Source organism: Chelonia mydas, chromosome 16 (assembly GCF_015237465.2).
Source record: "Chelonia mydas isolate rCheMyd1 chromosome 16, rCheMyd1.pri.v2, whole genome shotgun sequence".
NCBI classification, from domain to species: domain Eukaryota; kingdom Metazoa; phylum Chordata; order Testudines; family Cheloniidae; genus Chelonia; species Chelonia mydas.
Window position 1 is genome coordinate 7190578 of NC_057857.1, and position 12973 is coordinate 7203550.

Here is a 12973-nt window from a genome sequence, read left to right on the forward strand (position 1 = left end):
CCCTCCACCCCCCGCGTAGTGTGGATGCAGTTAAACCAGTATAAAGGTGCCTTGTAGCTAATTCTCCTTCACTGTGGAAATACTTATACTGGTATAAGATACCTTTATATCAGGATAATTGCATGTACTCTATGGGGATTCAAACATTTTAGCTACACTGGTACAAAGGGGAATAATTTTTAGACAGGGCCTAAGGCCATGCTCTAGTCATGTAAAGCACAAATAAAATTTACTTCCACTTTAACACTGCTTTGCATTGTGAGCGCAATGGAAAGTGGCTTTAATATAACAAAGAATTAGGCCCTGAGAATTCATGGCTACTGATTGGAAACATAAAAAATTTCCACTGGGATTTAGATATTTTTTCAGTATTCAGTGTTTAATTTTGTCCTACGGGAATTTGTTCAATTGAAAATTGTAAGTGGCAAGAAAATCAGGACAAAAATATTTCAGGTGGCTTCTTAACAAAAAGATATTAAGGCGAGTCACCTTCTGATGTAATTTTCAAACCTTCGTGTTGTAATGAATTTATGGTACAAACGCTGCAACCAATAAAAATCCATGTTTGGTTCACTTGGGAAGGAAAAACAATTAAACATAGACAATTATTTTTTCTTCTAAAAAGTGAGTTATCATTGGCATAAAATGCTGAAAACTGGCAACTAGCTGCTTTGTAAAGTGTTAACACACAGCTAAATGCACAGTTCTACTTCAGGTATAATTCAAAGACAAAGTGCCTTCAATCACCCAAGTCACAGGTATCTAGGACATATGATCAGTGTTTTACATATTCTATTTACCTTAAGATGGGCAACTGAGTCCCAACCTATGCAGTTACTCACTCGGTTGGGATTCTCTTTTTATTAGAGTTATTTGTTTGTAATAGCACCCATGATGCATCAGTCTCCTTCCAGACATAAAAGACAGGGTGATCTCAAGACATGTTGTAGATTGTCAAACAAAGAAAGGGCCGACATTTTCAATCCTGGGTCCCTATAAGATTAGAATCATAGAATATCAGGGTTGGAAGGGACCTCAGGAGGTCATCTAGTCCAATCCCCTGCTCAAAGCAGGACCAATCCCCAACTAAATCATCCCAGCCAGGGCTTTGTCAAGCCTGACCTTAAAAACTTCAAAGGAAGGAGATTCCACCACCTCCCTGGGTAACGCATTCCAGTGCTTCACCACCCTCCTAGTGAAAAAGTTTTTCCTAATATCCAATCTAAACCCCCCCACCGTAACTTGAGACCATTACTCCTTGTTCTGTCATCTGCTACCACTGAGATCAGACATGTAGCTCCATATTTAGGCACCTAAATAAGATGTTTAGAGGTGCTGAGCACCTGCTGTTCCCATTGTAGTCAGCGGCTGAAAATTTTGACTAAGCAACACTGCTACTTACTCAACATACAGCTACAACAGTGATCGTGATCAATGACATCTTTGCAGTGGACTCACGTGGTAATCTAAGCACGTGGTATGCGGGGTGGGAGGAAAGGAGGACATGAGTCTAAAGTGCTATAGCGGGCACACTAGGTAGGCGTCTTGGAAATCTAGCTGGGAAATTATAACTGCTGTTGTGTCACATTTAAGCCTTAGGGCAAATTCTGCCCATGGATGCAGTCAGTGCCCAGTGACTTTAAAAGAAGTTGATGTTCTTGGAGCAATTGCTTCTCTGGTTAAAGCCATAACTGCATGATTCTGCAGCACCCATCCAGGAGGGAAATAAAAAAGCTCTAATATCCCCTGGTCCTCATTTGCCGTCCAAATTACTGTTCACCCATATCACTTGCTTCTGCCTGAATTCACCATCCATGTCTTCTGTTTTATCTCCATTCCCACAGCAGAAAGCTTCATTGAACTAAATTGTTTTGTTCTTATCAGAACCTGTGCGTTCCTACCGGGATTTAAGCCAGAACCCAGTGTGGGCTGTGCAGTTGTGCGTAATAATCGCTGAAGTGTCTTGTTGAAATTATAACGAGTGATGTAGAGAAAACAACACATTGAAAAGGAAATGTCATTTGACTGGATTTAGGAGGACTTCTGTGCACTGGATCGTTCAATATGTTTAAGCTAGATGTGGTGTTTGTTGAATCAGGGCTGAAAAGTGCACTTTTAACTTGCTTTTAGTAAAGAATTTTTCACCCCTATAATTTGTTACTAAGTATGCAATTACTTTATCACTGTGTATACCAATGGTACCAAAATCACAAGGTCTAAAGAGAAATCTACTCAATATGGTATGAGTGTGGTGACTTGGTATCTAATAAATATTTTCTGGAGTTTTCTTGAGGTTAGAATTTGCTAAAAGTAGTAGGCTTCAGTGTATACTAATAAATTAATACATGATCAGATAATTTGACACTGAGTAATTAAAAGACTCCGTGTATTAGAGCAATAGGCCGTGGCATGCATGATGGTGCATTTTATAGAATCCAGATCCTGCAGTCCTCCTTACTCAGGTGAAACTCCTACTGATTTCAACAGAAGTTCTGCTTGAGAAAGAGCTACAGGCTTTGGCTTTGAGGACTGCATCATCTCTTTGGCTGTTTGAAGATGTAAATCAATGGATGACACCATTCATTTTGGTGTTCGAGGCTCTAGCAGATTGCACTGTAGTGTGGTTTATTGCTTCTTGTGAAATTGAATTTCTGGAGAGACTGGATGGCTCAGGGAATTGATAATGAAATACTAGAGCTTTCCTTTCTAGTTTACCAATCCATAAAAGCCCAGCTCTATAATGACCCAAAGTTGTTACCATCTAAAGATTGCTCGATAGCCTGCATGAAATGAGTTGAGGCTTGCTTTCTTCTTCCCAGTGGATAGGTGTCCGTAAGAGATGGAGTGGATCATCCAATAGGTGGTTGTTGTAATCCTCTGCTCCATGGGGTCACTGGATTACTGAGGTGCAACAATACTTGTTTTGGTACAGTACTTGAAAGTGTGCTAAGTGTAAAGTGGCGATAGGGCAAGAGTTTAAGCCACTTCAGCTGATGAACCTTATAGGTTCTAGCATCTGGCAGTTCCTCTGATTGCCCCAGAGCCTTCCAACCCCTGCTGACTTATCACCCTCCAGGCAGTAGAGAGAAGAACAGCAAATGTACTACTTAATGCATTCACCCTAGTGGCGTCCTTTGACCTCTGACAACTCAGCTGATTCATTACAATATCTAGTTTATATGAAAAACCGCTATCAAAACTTAGCACGAATTTTGATGTTTGTTGGCAGTTTCAGCAGCGAGACCAAGAACTGAACATGCCATGGAGAACAAACGCTCCAGGCCAGGGCTAAGACATGCTGACAGGGCAGCATGACATAAGTCAGCATTTGTGTTTCCTGGGCTGTAACTGCTGTTTGGACAGAAGACCCCAGCTCCCAGCACTACCAGCCAACTGAGTGCCCTTCACCACCACTATTTTCATATTAATTGTTTTCTTCCAAAGAGCTAGGAAGTGAAAGAGCATTTTTATATGAGAATGCTAAAAGTCAGGGTCCTGTATTTATTGGTCTCTGTTGATCCAGGAAGTTGACATTGTTGATCGTTTTAAAGCCATTTCATAAATCACTTATATGCTTCTAATATGAGTTTAATAGAGAATCTGAGCTGGTCACAAATCAGAATGTTCAAAAACTGTTTTTGTCCTGAATTCGGACAAAAAGTTGCAATATCAATTTTTTTCACACAACAGAAATTGTAATTTTCAATGGGCTGATGCTCATATAATGTTAGAAGGCATCTCTGGACGACACCTCCTGTGAGGTCCCATGGTCGTAGGACTCCCTTGATGTACCAAGGCAATTCAACCTGCAGGAGACTGTGGTGTATCATAAAAGATATGGTCCAGCCAGAGAGCGGAGCCCATAGACACTCAAACTACAACTCCCAAGAGGCAGTGCAGGAGCTGAGGCGGGCAGAGTTTTAGTGTTGAACTCACAGGAACAGAAATGTTTCCATTGGGTTTAACAAACCAAAATGTTTCAATTCGGGTCAACTCAGAGCAAACGGAAATACTTGTTTGATTTTTCTCCATAGAAAATCAAAACATTTAGGCAAAATTGAAATTTTCTCTAAAAAAAAAAAATTCCTATTTTGATTTTGCGGAAATCGTGTTTTTCATCAAAAAACATTTCAACAAACAATTCCCCAACAGCTCTAATCAGAAAATATTTTTTCTAGGATATCTTAAACATATAGGGCCAAATTCTGGAGTTCTTATACAGCTTTTATTCAGTCTATACTCAGGTAAAATTCCTAAAGATGTCAATGAGAAAATATGTATGATTTATTATTCGTTTTTATTCAAGTGGTTTATGTAAAACGGTTGTTCTGGAAGGTAATGGTCCATTACATAAAAGCCGCACTCTAAAACAGCTGTGATAAAAATGCCTTAGCCAATAAGAAAGTTACTTGTTCTTAAATGTGATTTTAAAAAGTACCAAAAAGGAATGCACTGTACTTTCTTGAATAATCTAGATTGTGATTGGCTGATATGTCATTTATATTATTTTTAATGAGGAAATAGAGGAGTCACCGGTCAGGAAACTGATAGATTAACATCAGTTTTATTTGACACAATGTCTGTTTTGTACAGAGAGATGTAAATGATCTGATTATAGATACTGCTTTATTGTTTGGTAGTCAGTCTCTGAAGCCAAGTAGAATTGGTGGCGTTATGCAATAAAATCCACTAATCATAATATCTGCCAATCTGTTTTGTCATGTCAGGCCCTGGGGAACTGAAGCTGTGTATATTGGCGATACCACTATAAAGAATTTGAAGAGCTTTGTTGGTAGGGAACAGAATAAAGACAGTGGACATTGGAGTTTGGGGAAGAGAGGTGGATCATGACTCGATTTTTTCCTCTGATGAGGAGGTCTGCAGAAGGAATAATATGGAGAGCTATTGATTTAAAGCACCAGATCAACAGTACCAACAAAAGATGTGATCACAGGGATCATAGTTGCACTTATTATTGTAAAGAACCATTTTGCTTAGTTCACACCCGACATAGAAATATCTGCTGCTGATGCTATATTTAGTATCCTAAGGTTTTGTGGTACCCCCATCAGTTGAGTCATTTAAAACTGATCTTGACAAAGCACCGGAGAATGTGTTAGAGGGAATAATTGTTCATTAGCTAGATTTTTCCCATCTCTTCTGCGATTCTTTGTGTGCAACGCACATGAACTGTATCCTCATATGGTAGTTTAATGATCCTGTGTTTTGTCTTAAGGTGACATTGCTATTGTGCCATAAATAAGTCTGGTGAATAAGTTCAAAAGCCTTCCTCTCTGAAGAAATACAACATCAGAGAAGCATCACTCAAATGTGTCTATATTTCAGTTACTGTGAGAACATGTGAAAAGCAGGAATTAGATAAATTTGATTGGACAAGGAGAGTAATAATTCCCCCAGCTGCTTGAGCTTTTGCTCTGAAAAGCTCTAAATACTGTTCCTGGAAGGACCAAACTATTCAATTTCCTTATTCCCATTTCCTAGCCAAGACCCTAAAATGCACCATCACTTGCTCCTGATGTTCTTGACTAGTTTGGGTGTGATGATTAACTGCGGGCATGCTTAAAACTTTGCAGATAGTGTCTTTGCTTATCTTTTCTTTTTTTTCATTTCGTTCCATAAAATAAATGTAATCATTACTTCCAAACCTCACCGCTAAGTAATTCTCTTGCTCTTTGGCTTGTTAGTAACAAAAGCTAGTGGCTGGCAATGGATTTTTTGTGTGGGTGTCACCCTTTGCTAACTGTCAGTGTAAATGATGTGACCTCAGTATTTATAGATTCTGAAAAGTTTGTTGAGTCTGTAATTTTGCTGTCCCTGTTAAGGAAGCAAATTTTGCAAGATAGACTTCATTAATATGCAAATTACTATGCTCTTACAGGTTCCCAATGGTGTGTGTTCTTAGCAGCAGCTTCAGTTCTCAGTTGTCCATAGTCCAAACACAATGGAACACCTTGCAACTCTGAGATAATTGCGTTTTTTAAATGACTATTTTGTGTTCTTAATACATGTGAAAAACAACTAAAAAACAAATCGCACTGCCATTTCCAGAGCAAATGCTTCCTGCACTAGTAGGTCACTGGCCTGAAACTTACACAAGGGGAAGATCTCAAAACCTACTGCAAACACTGCCATATAGGGGCTGTAACTGGGTAGCAGCCATAAAGAAAGCCTCTGAAATCTCCGGTCACTCACCACTTGGTAGCGGCTGGCGGGCTGGTGGTGATCCATCCCGGCCGCCCGCGGGGACAGAGTGGCGCAGCCCAACCCCGGCTCCTCCGCGCCCGCCTGCATGCTCTCAAAGTTTCATTAGCCACACAGGTAGGAAGTCATACCACTCAACGGCACAGCCATTCACCGATTCAAATCTAGCCTAGGTTGGTAGGAATCAAAAGTCTCTACTTGATGATGACTCTCAGTCTGTCTAGGTTTTTACCTGGCACCCCTCTCCATGGTCTGAGTGCTTTAGGAATTTGAGTGGAATACATTGGGGGGTCTCAATCCAAGTGCCATTGGAGAGGTTACATCACAGAAAAACCAACCACAGTTGCACTGATTGTCCACTTTACTGGCCAAGGGCTGCATGGGTCACAAAGACAGAACTCCCCTCTGGAGATGGTCCCGCCACGTCAGGACTGCAGCCCGCTGGAAGGGTGGCGTGTGGGGGAGTGCACGGTGCTGCCGTCCGAGCTATTTCTGTTCCGTGGCTGGATAGAGCACATCAGTCAGCGTTAGGGCTGTCACCCAATTAACACATCATCCCTATGTGTTGTTTTAGTGCTGACAGCAGGGTCTGGGCTGCACAAGACGCTGAATTAAAAATGGTCCTTGCCCCAAGGGCTTTAAAATCGAACGAACCGTATCAGCTCAGCAACGTCGTGCTGAGCGCACACAGGAAATGAAACACAGTGCATAGAAACGCACAGAATCATGCTCGAGCTTTCTTGCTGTTTTCCCTAAGCTTGAGCATCACAGGACAGATTCTCTCCCTAGCACGACCCTGTTTGTGAGCTTCCGCAAACCTGTAGTATCTCTAGACCAAGCACACAGCAGAACGAGTCATCCCCGCTGTCCCTGGGGACCCCTGGACCATTGGTTGCAGCCCCCAAGCTGGTGGAGCCATCCCAAGACAGTCAGGAGATGCTCTGGTGTGGTCCCTTTCCCGGGAAGCTTCTGCTGGCAGGGCCCGAAGGTGGCTTGTCCTGATTTTAAAATTGCCAGCCCCTCAGGTGAGAATTGCCTGAGGATTGAGCTACTTTTGTAGAGGCTGCAGTTAAATAGCTGTGAATTGAGAGAGCAATGCAGGTGTCTGAGCCATACTGAGTATCCCACACTTACTTCTCAAATTCCCATGTCAGCCAGCACACGTAAGGAGGCAAGGTTCTGCCAGTTGGGTATCTTTGGGCAGACGCTCGGGGGTTGGAGGGCTTTCCATGCTTTCCCTTTTCTAGCTCCTTTTGAGAGCAAGCAGTACTTTAAATGATCCACTAAGCAGGTAGCCACTGGCTTAAAATGTGCTCACCCTACAGGAAAAGCTCCTTCCAAGAAAAGAGAAGCCTTCATATTTGAACTGAGCAATCAGCTGTGTTCATTCTGATTTGTGGTCAAATCAGATTAATCTGCCTGACTGTCCTCATCCCCTCCGAGTGAATATTTACATACGTTTTTGCCTCTTTTTAGTAAAACCAGCCGACACCACTCTCAGTAAAATGTGGCAGATATCTGAGATGCAAACTTTTTCCGACAACTCCCATGGCGTGACATAACTCCATCTGAACGCTGCTTCCCATAGGGCCTGAGAATGGTGACAGACACTGCCAGTCTGAGTCAGTGCACATAAACTCACACTCTGGTTTGTTCTGTCACTGGAGCAGACCCAAATGAATGTAAAGAAAACACTTCTGGTTTCCCATCTCCACAGCCTCTCCCAAGGCGGTCAGTCAGCCTCACAGATCTCCTGTCCCATTGCAGGGGTTCATGTTCCCGCAGTGACTGACCGGGGCTGTTTAGCATCCTGTGTCCCAACTGAGATTACACCATAGAGCTGCAGATCGGGGCCTGAGAGGGAAGAGAGCGTTTCCTTTCTTGGCAAGGGGATTTTTGTGAAGGAACCATTGGCCAGTTCTGTTCTTATTTAAATCAGTGTAAAATCCAGAATAACTCCCTTGAATCCAATGGGCTTCCTCTGGTTTTACAGTGCTGCAAATGAGAGCAGAATTGGACCCCAAATCTTTAGAATGTCCGGTTTAAATAAAAGAGGCCAACAGGAGTATATCCTCTCCTTGCTTCAGTGGTTAGGCAGAGTACGTATCGGCATGCCCTTATTGGCAAGGCTGCGGTTGCTGGTATTATGTGCTTATAAAGAGGTCCTCATCCCATCTGTGTTGTATCACCCTCCAGATCCTCTTGTGACGGGTGCAGGCTTGTTGTATGTGTCTCACGTGCACTTTTGCCAGACTTGTTCCTGTGGCAGCTGAGATCAATGCCACTTTGGTAATGACTGGCATGTGCCTTGGGGTTTGGATATATCGGCGTCTACCTCTCCCCCCCCCCCCCATGCGCCAATGGGACAGTTCAGATTGTCTCGGGTGCTCAAATGACCACGTTCTTTGATGAAATGGGAGGAGGCTGGGGGCAGGGCATTCTGGGTGAGGGCTCCTTGACTGTGGGTTCCACTTCCTGCCTCTGTTCCCCAGCACCCAAAATCTGTTGAGCTTCAGATTGCACTACCAAGTTCAGTCTTTCTCCCAGGCTTGCCCTGGTGATCAGGGATAGACTCTTGGTTAGGGAAGGGGTCAGTGGATGATTTGGCGGAATTTGGAGTGTTACAACGGTCCTTTAGGATTTTCAGGAGAAGTGGCTTTAATTTGGCAATTGTACACACCCCTAGACCATGGGATGGCCATGTTTTAGAAATCAAAATAGCCCTTTCTTATAGTACCAGTTGTGTGGGGAGATGTCACTAGCACTCTGGTGACCCCACTGGCTTTATCTGCTCATGTGTTTTCCGCTAGTCATTCTATCTTCATCCCTATGTTTTCTTTGGCTCAACCCTACAATTCCCTGTCTCCACTAGAAATTTACATTTTCTTTTAAAATTTCTTTTGGAGAAGTGGAGCCAAGCCTGATGCTGACTATCTCCTTGTCTTTTTCTCCTCTATTCTGCAGCAAACAGCAGAACTCCTCCAAATCCAAGTCCGTTTGGGAACAGAGGACCAGCCAGATCCGGATGCACAATTTCCGGGCCAGCTGTGAGGCGCTGTACAATGAGCTTGACCCGGAGGAGCGGGTGCGCTATGCTACCACCCTCCACATCCGGCCAGACATGAAGACCCATTTGGATCGGCCTCTGGTGGTAGAGCCAAGGACCGAAGGGCGGAACAACGTCGGTAAGCTAAGCCCGGTGGACGTCCAGGAGACCGAGCAGGCCAAGGCCACCTCTGCCGACAGTGCAGAAGTGCCACGGAAGCACCACCGGCATCGGGATAAGGACAAGATGGGAGACCAGGAGAAGAGCGACGTGGCCAAGGATGAGAACGGGGAGTCTGGCACAAACAATAAGGAGGAACGTCACAGGCAGCACAGGAGCCGCAGCAAAGAGGCAGAGGGGGGCAGCAAGGAAGGAAAAAGTGACCGCAACAGAAGCCAGGAAGGGGGCAAAAGGCACCATCGTCGGGGCTCCGTGGAAGAAGGGGCTGAGAAGGAGTACCGGCGGCACCGGACCCACCGGCACTCAGCGGAGCGGCAAGCAAAGGAAGGCAACGGGACTGCCAATGGTGCCAGAAGCGAGCGGCGTTCACGTCACCGAGGAGGGTCAAGGTCAGGGAACCGGGAAGGCGATCCTGGCTTGAAAGGAGAGAATGGGGAAGAGCCCCACAGACGACACAAGATCCGGCACAGAGCTCTGTCGACGTATGAGTCGGTGGAGAAGGAGAATGGGGAGAAGGAAGGAGAGGCTGGGGAGAAAGATCTTAAGAACCATCAGCCCAGGTAAGTCAGCACTGCACACACAGGCCTTGTCAGTATGGCAGCTGTGGGGGGGTTCACTGCAGTATTCTCCAGTCATTCTCAATAGCACTGTGGGCTGCAAACCCCCACAGGGGTAAGAGGACACAGCCACCCCACCCCACGGCAACAGGGGCTGTTCCCCCTGCAAGACAACTTTAAAATTTGGTCAGAGCTCCTCTGGTCAGTGCTGCCTTGAAGTGGTGTTGAGCTAGGATATCTCTGGCCTGGCCTAAGCCTTTCCCCGTCTCGGGCCTCTGGCAGAGGGAGGGTTGATGAAGAGTTGCACGATTGGGCCCCTGTTGCTGGCTAGCTTCCCAGCATGGCACACATGTTCATGGTTGCGCCAGCAGAATGAATTGAGCCCAGTTGCTTTTAACAGTGTGTTGGACTACGATAGTATCATACTGTAGTATTTACTTAGCAGAGTGTTGTTACTGTTGTTATTTATCATTTGTGTTACTGCAGCATGTAGGCGCCCTAGTCATGGAGCAGGACCCCAGGGTGCTAGGTGCTGTACAAATGCAGAGAAAAAGATGGCCCCTGCCCCAAAGGCCTTGCAATCTAAGCAATTTTGTCTCCTCTTCCCAACCGATTTCCCACCTTTCCTCATGGCAAAATGTCTGGGGTGGAGCTGAAAGCTGACTGCTGAGTGTGGCCTGAAAGTCATTGTCAGACACCAGCACATGTTCCATGCCCTGTGCATCTCACGGACCCAGCCTGTGAAAATGCCAAGCTGTTCCTTAATAATGTGTATACATTCACTCTGTCTCTCTGATGGCCTACAGCACTGTCATGGCAGTGTTGTAAGGTGTAGTCTGGGGTCCTGTTGCGGGGTGTCTAGTTGCCTTGGGCTGCCCTTCTTTAATATTTAGGGTTGAATACATCATTCTAGAATGTCATGTGGTCTGCATGGGGCAAAATAAATCCCAAATGGCACAGCAGCTTCGGAGCATGTAAAAAGTGTCTCGGTACTAGGGTTTTGCCCTTCTCAATGGAGATATGTTAGCTACCATCTACACAACGCAACTGTCGCTGGACTGCCATAAGTTCACCTCCGCTCTGGGAAGAGCTAGGCTGTATTTTAAAGGCTGTAGAGCTAATTGACAGCATAGGAGGTGAATCTGTTTACGAGTGAAATTACACGCGTGCAAACGCTATGGGCCTGATTCTGCTCTCGGTTCAGTGGCACACCAATGGGCTGTCGTGCCATTGAATTCAGTGGAGTTACTCGTGACTTACGTCTGTGTCCGTGAGAAGAGAACCAGCCCATATGTTTGCCATGTTAAGGTTTATGTCATCAGTGCCTCCTTGCTCCTCAGACTCTACACTGCATTTGGGAGATGGGTAGACATACACCTCCTGATTGCAGTGCAGAATTCTCTGTGCAGGTCTGGTTCTCCACTGCCTGGTGCCTTATGCAGTCTTTTACACCTGTGCAAAGTGTTCAACAACGCTGTTCTGATTGGTAATGTTTACATGCACTTTGCAGAGTTGCAAAAGGCTGCAGCTGTTGCAAGGCAGTGGAGAATTAGGCCTTAAGACTTGTAACCCATTCTGTCCCAGGGTTGCTCTATGCACGAACTGACATCAAAATAATGAAATGGCTTTTAATTCATACCTGATGGTATATTGGTGCAAGTCTGTGTGTGGACGGTCTGATTTTGGAATAAAAGTGTTCTGTTTCTCCTTTGCATAAACTGGTAACCCCTAGGGCTGCCTAAGTCATGTTGGGGTCACACAGACTCCCCAGAACAGCCCAGGATCAGCAGGGTACAAATAGAGTTGTAGGTTTTAAGGCCAGAAGGGACTAGCCAGCCAGGCCTCCTGCATAACACAAGCCATAGAATTTCATGCAGTAATTCCTGCAGTGAAGTGCATGACTTGTGGTTGAGCTGGAATGTAGTTTTTAAAAAGACATCCAGTCTGGCCACGTTAGCCTCCCACCCTGTGGGCTATGTAGCTGTGTGCTACGCCTCCAAGAGGCTTAGTGCCCAATTGCACATCGCGTACCTTCATAGAGTCGTGGAGCTTAAGGCCAGACAGGACCACCAGATCATCTAGTCCAGCAGTTCTCAAACGTACTCGATCCTGTCCCCCTTCTTTGTGTCTGTAGTCATTTGTGCCCCGCTCCCCACCACACAAGTACATATATCAATAACAAACAAACCAACCTGCGACTCTCCCTAAATACTGAGAACAGTAAGGCCTTGATTCGAACAGAGCCAACGATCCAATGTACTAGCAAAAGCAAACTTGCGAGTGTGGTCGATGCTTAGGATGAAAGTTGCGCACCACGTTGCAGCAAACAGATTAAAGTACAGATGGCAGGCGCTTTGTAGGATGCTAGGCAAGCGTCGCAGAAATCCACTGAAATGCACAGTGCCTCTAGAGACAAACGCACAGCGAGATCTGAGGACCCCGTATGTCTGGAGGAATCAGCTTTGCTAGTTATTCGTTGCTGTGAGTAAAACGTGCACAATACCCTTTTTCCCCCCTAAAGCTTCTCACAAACCCCCAGAATAAATTCCGCACCCCCCAGTTTGAGAACCTCTGACCTAGTCTGACCTCCTGCATGCCACAGGCCTCTCAGAACCCCCACGCTAAATAGAGCCACCAACAGTAGACCAAAGCGCTGCAGCCCTCAGCAGGCTAAACTATCCTGTGCCAGAACAGTCTGAGAATAGGAGGGATCTTTTGTTTTCTCCTCTGTAAGATGAGTATAGTAACACTGACCTGCCACAAGGGGAGTTACGAGGTTACCTTAGCGAATGCCTGTAGAGCACTTTGACATCAGCAGGCGAGATGCTTCATTAAGGCATTGCAAATTAGTGCTCTTCAATGGTGATCGGGAGCAGTGGGGAGAAATCCCTTTTTAATAAATTGTGAAAAGGGAACATGTCCCTTGCAGGATGGGATGTTGTTCCGCTTAGCGCAGAGAACGCTGCTG

The 12973-nt window shown here is 45.2% G+C and overlaps 1 protein-coding gene across 14 annotated transcripts in view; it reads left to right on the top strand.

Moving 5' to 3' along the window:
* The window catches only part of CACNA1B (calcium voltage-gated channel subunit alpha1 B), a 466872-nt gene that overhangs the window by 341740 nt on the left and 112159 nt on the right, over positions 1–12973 (top strand). For all 14 annotated transcript variants that reach the window (XM_043530418.1, XM_043530423.1, XM_043530432.1 and 11 more), the window contains one exon: positions 9187–10008. In XM_043530418.1, coding sequence (XP_043386353.1) covers positions 9187–10008 — 822 coding nt within the window. The remainder of the gene's footprint in view (positions 1–9186; positions 10009–12973) is intronic.